The sequence below is a fragment of the Chinchilla lanigera genome, unplaced genomic scaffold (genome assembly GCF_000276665.1).
Source record: "Chinchilla lanigera isolate Chin_1 unplaced genomic scaffold, ChiLan1.0 scaffold00144, whole genome shotgun sequence".
NCBI lineage: Eukaryota > Metazoa > Chordata > Mammalia > Rodentia > Chinchillidae > Chinchilla > Chinchilla lanigera.
In genome coordinates, this window is record NW_004955545.1 from 2482392 (window position 1) to 2493416 (window position 11025).

General features: G+C 50.3%; 1 protein-coding gene and 1 pseudogene across 4 annotated transcripts in view; one reads left to right on the forward strand and one right to left on the reverse strand.

Annotated features, from left to right (window-relative positions):
• Positions 1 to 1200: 1200 nt before the first annotated feature.
• LOC102026802 lies at positions 1201 to 2139 on the reverse strand (annotated as a pseudogene).
• Positions 2140 to 9025: 6886 nt separating this feature from the next.
• The window catches only part of Rhbg (Rh family, B glycoprotein), a 12597-nt gene continuing 10597 nt past the window's right edge, over positions 9026 to 11025 (forward strand). Inside the window, exon 1 of one of the 4 annotated variants that reach the window (XM_005411676.2) lies at positions 9026 to 9325. In XM_005411676.2, the coding sequence (XP_005411733.1) occupies positions 9139 to 9325 (187 nt within the window). In that variant the 5' untranslated portion in view covers positions 9026 to 9138. The remainder of the gene's footprint in view (positions 9326 to 11025) is intronic. The other 3 variants (XR_001232203.1, XM_005411675.2, XM_013508364.1) reach the window with 3 other exon arrangements.

Below are 11025 nucleotides of genomic sequence, written 5' to 3' on the forward strand. Positions count from 1 at the left end.
TTTGCTATGCAGTTCAGGCTGGCCTTGAATTCACTATGTAGCCCAGACTGGCCTCGATCTCATGGCAATCCTTCTGCTTCAGCTTTCCAAGTACTGGGATTACAGGTGTGCACCACCATGCTTGGCTAACATGATAATTTTTTCCCCACGGGTTCCAAAGCATTTAACAAAAGCAAGCCAGTCTTTTTATTTATTTATTTATTTATTTGATACTGGGAATCAAACTCAGGACCTTGTGCTTTCCAGGCAGGGGCTGTGCTGCTGAACTATATCCTTGGTGAGCAAGCCAGTCTTTATTATTACCATTGCCTCTCTCTCTCTCTCTCTATATATATATATATATTTTGTACCACAAATCAAACTCAGGACCTTGTGCTTAGCAAGCAGGCGCTCGTGTTGCTGAGCTATATCCCCAGCCCTCCATATATATATTTTGTTGTTGTTTTGTCTTTTTTTCTTTTTGGATTCTAATCCTAGGTTTATTCAATACAATTCCTTTACACAACAAAGTACAAACACAATCTTATCTAAAATGCTACAAAGTTACAAAACTCAAATTTTATAGCACTGACTATACAGTGAAATCCAAAAAAGTAATGTACATGTTGCCAAGATAACCTGCAGGACCACCACGCATAGCAGGTGAACTGGGGGGTTCATGATGATCTGCAAAGCTGGCTCTCAAACTGCTCACCAACATTTGAGAGTAAAGGAGACAAATGGGGTGGTGGCGTAGATGAGAACATAGACAGAACCATTTATGGTGAGACGGACACCCTCTCTTGAGCTTGACCCTAGAGGCTGCAAGAGGACTCAAGCAGGAATCAAAGGGCCAGGCCTCATGGGAATGGCAGATAGGTCCCCAAGGTATGACCAATTTCCACACTGCCCCCAAGTCACCTGGAAAGGTTAGGACACTCTGCCACCTGTAGGCTTGCTTGTTCTTATAGGCTCTCAGGAGATGGGTGGGAATGGGTAAAATTCTCGGACAGAAAACTGCAGGGCGCTTTGCGGACACAGGCCTGAATCAACAGCACTCTGATAGCCAGAACCCGCCTGAAGACCAAGTGTCTCCACTGCTGCCTTTGAAGTCTGCCTGAGTGAGGGATCCTCATCTATTGTTCCATCTTAGGCTAGAGAAGTGACAAAAACTGAGCTGAGTGGGACACAAGTCACAGGGGTGAGCCTCGGTAGCCTTGCTTATCGGGAAGAATTGGAGCTAGAGCGGCTCCTGAGGCGGCGGCGGCCAGGAGAGCGAGACTGCCTGTGTACAGGGGACCTGCGTCTCGGGGAGCGTGACCTTCTCCTCATCTGTGGGGGTGACATGCGCCACATGGGAGGTGGTGGTAGCATTCTCCTGGGAGGGCTGAATCGCCGGGGTGGCGGCCTAGGCCAGGGGGCCAACACAGCAGTAGCAGTGATCTCCTGATCATGGATTTGTCCTCCATCCATGTGCTTCAGTGCTTTCTCAGCTTCATCTGGATTCTCAGACTCCACATATGCATAGCCTTTGGAGAGATGAGGATGCATCCTTTCTACAGGCATGTCGATCATTTTAATCTTCCCATAGGTGGAAAATATGTCCATGATGTGATTCCTGGTCACATGCCTGGTCAGCCTCCCAATGTGCACTTGGTGGGTATAGGGGAAGGGCTTTGCCTTTTCCTCTCCTTTCCGTCTCTTTTAGGTGGTTTGGATTTAGAGCGAGAGCGCCACCTATGGTCATGTCTGCCTCGAGAAGGGCTCGGGGAGCCAGAGGAGCTGCTGGAACTGGAGCTGCGCGATGTACTGGAGCTAACAGAGTGGCTGGATGCTGAAGAGGAACTGGAGTCACTGCTTGAGCCGGTGCTGGTGCTAGAGCCTGAGCTGAAAGTTGAGCTGGACCGAGACCTGGGGCTGCTGCTTCCACTGGAAGCACTGCGCCTCTTCCGGGTCTTATCCCTGCCGCGGTCCTTCTCACTAGACTCCATGGTGGCCCCTTTGTCTTTAGAGCGATCCTGGGACTTCTCATCAGAGCAGTCCTTGCGTTTGGTAGGAGAAGGAGCCCTAGTGCTGGACTTTTTATTATTTTCTTTGACTCCTAGCAAGCTCTTCTCTTTCACTCCTGATAAATCCATTCTCCCCCTCTGAGGTGTTCAAAGCAGCAGTGCCGGCCTCACATGTGAAATATCACTTCTAACTTGAGTCTGAGAACCGATCCCTAATCGATTGCAATTTACGCCGAAGAACAGCTACTCCTCGGGCAGGGCCTGGTGTGGCGGCCTGAGTCTCTGCCCAGTGTGGGACTCCCGAGAGCGGAAGCCACACTCTCGGCGGCCCCCAATTCCCACAGGCCTAACTCCGCCTCTCTCTGTCTTCGGTGGCCCCGACCACTCCCAGGCCGCGGCCTTGACACCTCCCACTCAGCCTGCCCAGGGCCACAGTCTTTCACCTCGTGCTCAGCTCTGCGCCACTTCGCCAGGCCGCTGCCACAACGGGATCGCCAAACTGGTGGGCTCCATGAAATATCCCGCCGGGGTAGGTGGGCGGCCCCAGAAATTAGGATGCGGTAGGATTCCGCCCTGAACTTACATCTTCCTGCCGCCCTCCTGTTTTGTCTTTTTGAGACAGGGTCTTGCTATGCAGTTCAGGCTAGCCTTGAGCTCACTTTCTTCCCAGGCTGGTCACAAACTCGAAACGATCCTCCTGTCTCAGCCTCCCGAGTGCTGGGATTACAGGCGTGTGCCACTATGCACGGCCCTCCATATATATTGTATCTCAAATACTTCATCCGCTCCCTCATTCCAGTCCTTCACAAGTGAGACTCTCAGTTTTTAAAATACTGTTATACATGCTATGTAGCCCAACTAGCCTTGAACTCTCACTGATTTTCCTGCCTCAGCCTCTTAAGTGCTGGGCATACAGGCTTCCACCACCAAAATGGGCCCCTTTTTTTGCATTGTCACTAAAAAATGATACAGTTCCAAAATCCCATCCTGAGGGTCTATGTTGCAGGTTTTGTTTTGTTTTGTTTTTGAGGCAGAGTCTCCCTATATAGTTCAGGCTGCTCCTGAACTCACTACATAGCCCAGGCTGGCCTTGAACTTGTGCAATCCTTCTGCTTCAGCCTCCCAGGGCTGGAATTACAGGCGTGCGCCACCATGCCTGGCTACACTGTAGTTTGGAACAAATTGTTTTAATCAGATTCTCCCAAAAGCAAATCCTGGACCCAAGTTTACAAGTAACAGTTTATTTAGGTATGTTTTCCAGATAGCAGATGTGCAAGTCAAGGGGAGTAGAATAGGGTGAGGCAAAGGTGAAATCAAAGTCTGTAGTGACTGGCGTTCTGTTTCACAGGACGTTCTGTGGAGCCATGTGAAATGCGTCTCAGAGCCACTAGTGAAGGCCTGGCATGGTGGCACACGCCTGTAATCCCAGCACTCGGGAAGCTGAGGCAGGAGGATCGTTGCAAGTTCGATACCAGCCTGGGGTATAAAGTGAGCTCAAGGCCAGCCTGAAATGCCTAGTGAGACCCTGTCTCAAAAAGACAAAAAAGAAAGAAAGAAAGAAAGAAAGAAAGAAAGAAAGAAAGAAAGAAAGAAAGAAAGAAAGAAAGAAACCACTAGTGAGGAGAAAGAAAAGGGGAGATTTTACCTGCTGACTCTGATCACCATTGGTCAAGAGTGGCCCTCTATTGTGATCTCTGCTGTGATTCCAGGTTGCACGTGCCTGAGGCTTTACAGGTTCCTGGAAAGAAGCCCCCGGCATGAAATAGAAAATACACAGTGCAGAATCTAAGGTGAGACTCTGTCCAGTCATGTGGTCACGTTGGTTGAAGGCTATACGAAGCTCCCACGGCAGCATTGCCTTGTGGTGGGATCCAGATTTACAGAAGAGGTGATGTAACACAGTGTTGTAATACCTCGGGCCTTGTTAATTGTTTCTGGGGGGTGCATCAAGTACCCAAAACAACCAATATCAAACAAATTTTTCTGTCTGGAAAGGGCAGTGAGTGATGAGGCAATTGACCTCCACAAACTTTAGCTTGCAGCTCCAAATAAATGATGGGTTCTGGGACAAAATTTCCACTTGGAAATGTGTGGAGTACCAAATTGGATGAATTTCAAAGCCGTTGAGTGCCAAGGTGCAAATGTATACCACAGCGGTTTGGGACAGCCTTGCAACAGTGTTGCAGAGGGAGTTGCAAAGGTTCTAGAGGAGGAAGATGGCTGGGATGCTGAGGCAGAATTCCTGGCTGCGCCCTCCTGACCACCCTCATGATGGCCGGACTCTATTCCTTCCTGTTACAGTCCCTCTTCCTTGCATGTGGTACCCTAGAGTTTGAAAGTTTGCCACTTCTTCATGGCCAGGTCCTGGCTCCTTTTTTCACTTCTGAGGCGTCTGATGGCTCTGAGGCTGACAGAAAGGCCTGGAGAAAAGCTCTGAAGACAACCGGAGACCCTCACCCTACTCTGTGTCCTGGAACTGACTGTTGGAAACTGGAATCCTCACAGCCTTAGCCAGAGCCTCCTGGGCCTGACTGTCATCCTCGCAAATAAGCCCTAGCTTTGGGCTGTCTCTCACACAGATTTGGTTTTCCTACTCCATTAGGCCTGATAGATCAGTTGTTGATTTTGATGTCTTGTTGGGACTCCAGGACTTAGGACCTGGAGTCCTCTGCTCAGGCTCACTGTGCACCATCTTCCCCGGGCAGCAGAACCAAACCTGCTCTAGGGCAGGCCCTTCTCCCCTTGTGCTGAAGCCCAAAGCCTGGTGAAGGGTGAACACAAGCAGTTTCCAAGGTATCACAACAAAGGCCCTCATGAGCCAGTCAGGCCCAAAGGACTCAAGCAGTAAATTTTCTGAGACCTCCAGGGGAGGGGCAAGCCTGACTCATTTGCCTAATGTCAAACTGAAAAGACTGGGGCCGGGGATGTAGCTCAGTGGCACAGTACCTGCCTGGCAAGTGCAAGGTCCTGAGTTTGGTTCCTGGTACCAGAGAAAAGACTGAAGGTGGGTAGAGTTTTTTGTTGTTGTTTGGGTTTTTTTCCCTCCCAATCAGATTTTATTGGTACATTTTAATATACATAATAGCCGGGTGGGTGTGGTGGCGTACGCCTGTAATCCCAGCACTTGGGAGGCTGAGGCAAGAGGATCCTTGTGAGTTCAAAACCAGCCTGGGCTACAAAGTGAGCTCAAAGCCAGCCTGAACTGCAGAGCGAGACCCTGTCTCAAAAAGACCAAAAAAAAAAAAAAAAAAAAAAATATATATAATGATCACATTCATCACAGAGAATTTGTACCTGTACATGCTATAACTTGATTCTTTTTTCCCCCATCACCCTACCTCCCTTCAACCTCTTCTTACCTCCCCATTTACAAAAGCTTTGTTTCCTTCTTTTCTCATTTTTTTTTTACTTTTCCCTTCTTTCCTTTCCCCCTCCCCCATCTCTTGTTCCTCTCTTCATTTGAACACTTTTTTTCCCATTTCACAATACCTATTACACATTTTGATCCTTATTTACACTTTTGGCTTCTCACACCAGAGAAACAATGTGGTATTTACATATGTGTGTCTGATTATTTCACTTATGAAGATGGGTAGTTTTGTTTTGCTTTTTACAGTGATCTGTGACACTGCAAGAGAGAAGCAAAACCACCCCCTGCCCTCAGGTTTGACTGGTTTTTCCTGTGGGCAGGTTGAGTCGCATACCATACATCTTGGGTTAAGAGGGCAGGTAAATTTGGATCTCACTCTGAGAGCCTAGAAGGCATCAAAGCTCCCCTAGATCCACGGTTCTCCAACTTTGGTGTTTATCTGAATCACCCAGAGCACTTGTTAGAAAGTAGGCTGCCGGGGCCCACTCCCTGAGTTTCTGCCTCAATAGACCTGGGTCAGGGCCTTCAAACTCTCTTTTCTCACGGGCTTCCAGGGAGGGAGGTGGTTGCTGCTCTAGATTAACGATCTGCAATTCTGGCTGTACACTGAAATTGGAGAGCTTTATTATTTTATTTTATTTTATTTTTTTCTTTTTGAGACAGGGTCTCACTATGCAGTTCAGGCTGACCTTGAGCTCACTTTATAGCCCAGGCTGGTGTCTAACTCACAAGGATCCTCCTGCCTCAGCCTCCCGGGTGCTGGGGTTACATGTGCACACCACCACCATGCCTGGCTTTTTTTTTTTTAAGAGAGCTTTAAAAAGAAAGTCACTAAATCAGCATCTTCGGGGTGGGGCCAAGCATTGCTCTTCTTCAAAGTTCTTCCTTCTGGGTCAGGTGACTGATGTGTAGCCACAGTTGAGGACAAGTTGAGGACACTGCTCCAGCGTCCACCAGGCAGGCTGGCTCACTTGGAAGCATGGGTTCTTGTCATTGCAATGGGAATTATCTGCTGGGCTTTTATGACATTGCCTCAGAGGCTCTGGTGAGAGAGCTTGGGGCCCCTTACCCCACTGGGTCCAAGGCTGTCCTATCAGGAGTAGCCCAGATTCCTAGCCCCACTTTAGGAGGGCCAGGCCCTTCCAGGGAAGCCGGCCTGGATGAGCAAGCCCTTCCTGGACCGGGGCCAAGGTCTGACTCCCATAGCTTTCTCCAAGCTCTTATCGAGCAGCTTCCACAGTGAAGACTGGGAGGTGGAGCCCCGGACACCCTCACAAAGCCTCCCTTCTCCTCCTGACCAAGGTGGCATCCCAGCTGCCTCCTTATTTACTGCCCATTTCAAATGTGGCCCTGCTGCTGAATCCAGAACTTCAGGTATATTCAGAGCTTAGAAGGAACAGAATTTGGTCCATGTGTGGTGGCACACACATGTAATCTCGGCACTTGTGTGGATGACAGGCTACCCTGGGCTGCAGAGTGAGTTTAAGGCCATCCTCGACTCCATACCCAGACCCTGTCTTAAAAAAAAAAAAGAATTTGCAAATGGAGATTCAGAGCCCAAAAGATTTTCTGGGCAGGAACCAGGGAGTATGTTCCCCAAGACATTCTTCCTCATATCCTCCCTGCCCCCAGCCTGTCTTCTCCCTTCCCCCAAACAGGATCTGCTAGCGTTTTTATCTTCTGACATTTGTTAACCACTTGGCAGGAGTTTGGTACAAAGTCAGACCACCAGTTTCAAGTAGTGACATGTTTTTTAAACAATACAACTTTAAAACTCTTAATTTTATTTATTTATTTGGTTTTGGTTTATTTATTTTTGGTTATAAAATTTAAAAATAAGTTTCCCATTAGTGAAAAACCTGAGTGTATTTTTTTTTTCCTCGTGTTCTTCATTTGTTTGTTTTTTGAGACAGGGTCTGGCTATGTAGTTCAGTCTGGCTTTGAACTCATGAAGTTCCCTATGGTTGACCTTCAAACTCACACCAATCCCCCTGCCTCAGCCTCCCAAGTGCTGGGATTACAGGCGTGTGCCACCATGCCAGGCTTTTCCTTCCCTTTTGACTTTTTTTCCATTGCTTTATAACCAACATATAGAAAAAGGCCTGACACACATCTGATGAATGTTTGCTGCTTATTTACCTGATTTATGTACCTGATAAATATTTGCTGCTTATTTAAATGACTAATAAAATTGTGTAATATATAAACACTAATGAGTATGTGGGGAGGATATTATTGCTTACAAACTCACCTGCCTGTTCTTGCAGGCAGAACCTCTACCACAGCCCACACATAAAGGATTAACATCTCCCCGTGGTGGCCTCTAGGACCCAACCAGGACTAGAGCCTATGGTTGTGGTTGCAGGACCTGGCCCAGGGTTGTCCTAAATAAATATTTGCTGAATGAATGAATGAAGAACAATGGAGGGACAATCAGAGACCCAGAAGACTCCAAAGAGACAAATGGAGACGGCAGATGAAACAGAGGTGGAGGTGATTGGAATCAGAGAAGCAACTCCAGATGCTGGGAAAGCCAATCCCATCAAAGGCTCCTCCTCTCCCAGGGACAGCCCAAAGCAACTCTTGCTCCCAAACAGGGCTCAAGAAGCATCTCTAGGGCAGAAGGTTGGGCCTGGGAAGAGTGCCTGATGCTGAACCACTACCCAGAGGCTATGTATGACCAGCCAGCCTCCATGCCCAGCCCAAGAGCGCTCTGAAAAAAAATTTCCTGCTGACAGGGGCCACTGCAGACCACAATGCCAAGCTGTCAGCTGAAGCCTCAGCCGTCAGAGGCAGACCCACTGCCCCAGCTGGACACATAGAAAAACTGGATACCTAGAATCCAACTATTCTCCAGAGTTCATGCTAGGCTGGGAGCTTGAGTCATTGAGGGGAGGAGGTGAACTGGGCAAGGGATAAATGGGTCAAAGAAAGTCCCCTTGTGGACTGTTGGTGTCAGGAATCAGAACCTGTAGTGTGGGGGGATGAAGGGAGTGGGGGTGTGGATGGGATGGTCCCTACCTGTTTACAGCTGTCAGTGGCCCACGGGGCAGAAGCCATGTACCTTGCAGGGCCTGCAAGGCCTTTCCACTCCCTACCCCAAGCCCAGGTCCGGAACACACAGGAGGCTTGCACTGCCGGTCTCCTGCCGCACACTTCTTGGCATGTCCCCTCTTTCTCTTTCCCCTGCTATGCCCAGGTCCTAGGTGTCCTTCAGACATGCCTCCCCAGGAAGCAATTCTACACCTCCGTTCCCTCCTACCTCATCCCTGCTGGGTCTGCAGCCCTTCCTCCTGGCCCCTTCGCTGGGGAGACACTCTTAAGTCAACACCATGTTCCCTCTCTCCTCCCACCGTCAGGTCCTGAACAGTTGCGGCCTTCAGCAGGGCAAGAACACAAGGAGCCTTTCCAGGGTCACTTCCAAGGGTTTGTCCCCACCGAACGGCGCCAGGGTCAGCCGGGCCAAGGGAGAGAGGACCTCGCGGTGCTCATGCCGACCCAGCCAAAACCCTCCCCAGAGCAAGCATGGCTCAAGCTTCTGGAGCTATTCTTTACCCTCTGGATCCAGCCTGGAGCAGCGGGAGGCGGGGCCTCGGTGTGGGCGGGGCCTCAGTGGAGTGCAACGCCCTGTGGGCGCGGCCTCGGGTGGGCAGGGCCTCCGTGTGGGCGGGGCCCGAGGAGGGCGGGGCCTCGCGAGGAACCTGTCAGGCTTGCCCGGGAGTATCAGCGCCCTGAGCGCTGCGAGCCCCAGCAGTGCCCGCGACTTAACCACTCGGTGCCATGGATGGGGCTCCCCGCCGCGCCGCATGCCGGCGACTCCAACTGCCTCTGCTGTGCCTCTTCTTCCAGGGCGCCACCGCCATCCTCTTTGCCATCTTCGTCCGCTACAACCACGAAACCGATGCTGCCCTCTGGCACTGGGGCAACCACAGTAACGCGAACAATGAATTTTATTTTCGCTATCCAAGTGAGTGCGGAGAGGGCGCGAGGGAGAGAGACCCCCACGGTCCCAGGTGTCTCGGGCGGGGGGGCGGGGGCATCTATCTCCCCTCTGAGGACCCGAAGGACCCCCTTTTCTAGGGTCACTGCGTTCCGGGTGCAGGGCTGAGGATGGAGCTTGCATGATCTCATTTAGCCCATGAGACAGACAAAGGTGAGGTGCAGAAAAGTTAGGTGACTGGCTCAGGATCACACAGTCAGAAGTAGGGAAACTGGGATTTGAACCAGATCTAAAGCCCTAGCTTTGACCACTCCCTTGCTCACTTCCTATTTGACCTTTTTGGGCTTTGGGAAGCTGTTGAGAGGCTTTGCCTTTCTTAGGGCTCCACCCAGAATACAGGAAAGAATATTTTGCTGGATAGGAGAGATAGGAAGAGGGTGCCCGGGGACCTGATGGCAGGGATTAGGTGTGAAGCTTTTCCACCTGGGGGCTGCCAAGACTGGGCTCAGGCACCTTTTCCCTAGGACTCCAAAACTGACCCTTCCAGGGTCAGAGAGAACCAGCTAACCACATAGCAGCGGCCTCCAGACTTGAGCAGGAGACGTGGCAGGGTAATTGGCCTGTTTCACAGGGGAGGAAACTGGGTCTCAGAGGGGCTGTGACCGCCACTATATGAGGGGCAGAACTGGAATCACTTACTGGCTGACAAGACTCAGGAGAGGGAGGTTGCCCGCCCCCATGGGTATGGAGCGCCTCCCTTAAGGTTGGGGGCCTTGCCTTTTTTTGTTTTGGTTTTGCAGGGCTGTGTTCTTTTCAGACTTAGCTTTCCACCCCTGGAGCACAGCAAGAAGACAGTATGGGGATTTCTGCCTGCCTGCCTGCCTGCTTTCCTTTCTTCCTCCTTCCCTCCTTCCCTCCTTCCCTCCCCCTTTTCTTTCTTCCCTTCCCTTTTCCTTGACTTGCCTTGCTGTGTACCCCTTCCCCTGGTACTGGGGAATGCACCCCAGGCTTGTACATGCAAAGCATGGAGCTCTTCCCCCTGAACTACCTCTTTCTGTGCTCTAGATTGCCATCCTGTGGACTTTGACTCTAATGCGGGGGTGGTTTGGGCAGGGGAAACTGGTAAGGTCCCTAGAGCCAGGGGCTTTGATGAGTCAGCTTCTCACCTGTCCCTGTGTCCAGGGGAATGGGTCAGGGTCACAGGGTAGTGTAGCCATGGCCCTTTGATTTGGGAGATGAAAGGGAACCTGCAGCTCTTGGCTAGCTCTGGTCTGGCCAGTGCCAAGCGCAGGTTCACTAGGAGGTTGTCTGGTCTGTGCAGTATGGGCTTTCTTGAGCCATTGGTCCACTACCCTCCGATGTGTGGAGAGAGCCAGCAAGGTCCGGTGACCTGCCCAAGGTCACATGGCAACTTTCAAAAGGAGCCAGGCTAGAAGTGGTCTCTTGATTCCGCTGCTAGAGCTTTTACCCACACTACACACCTCTTTCTTATTCCATGAGGCAAGTGATGGAAAAAAAGAAGGGAAAGAAACCATGATGACAGCTGTCATGGGAGCAAATATGAGAACACGTTCTAAGCAGGGTGGGGGGGGAGATATTCCATTTATTTATTTAGTACTAGGACTGATCTGTGTTTCCAGGCTTTTTTTTTTTTTTTTTTGAGAGAAATTCTTGATAAATTGCTAAATTGTCCAGGCTGGGCTTTAGCTTGTGATTTTCCTGCCTTA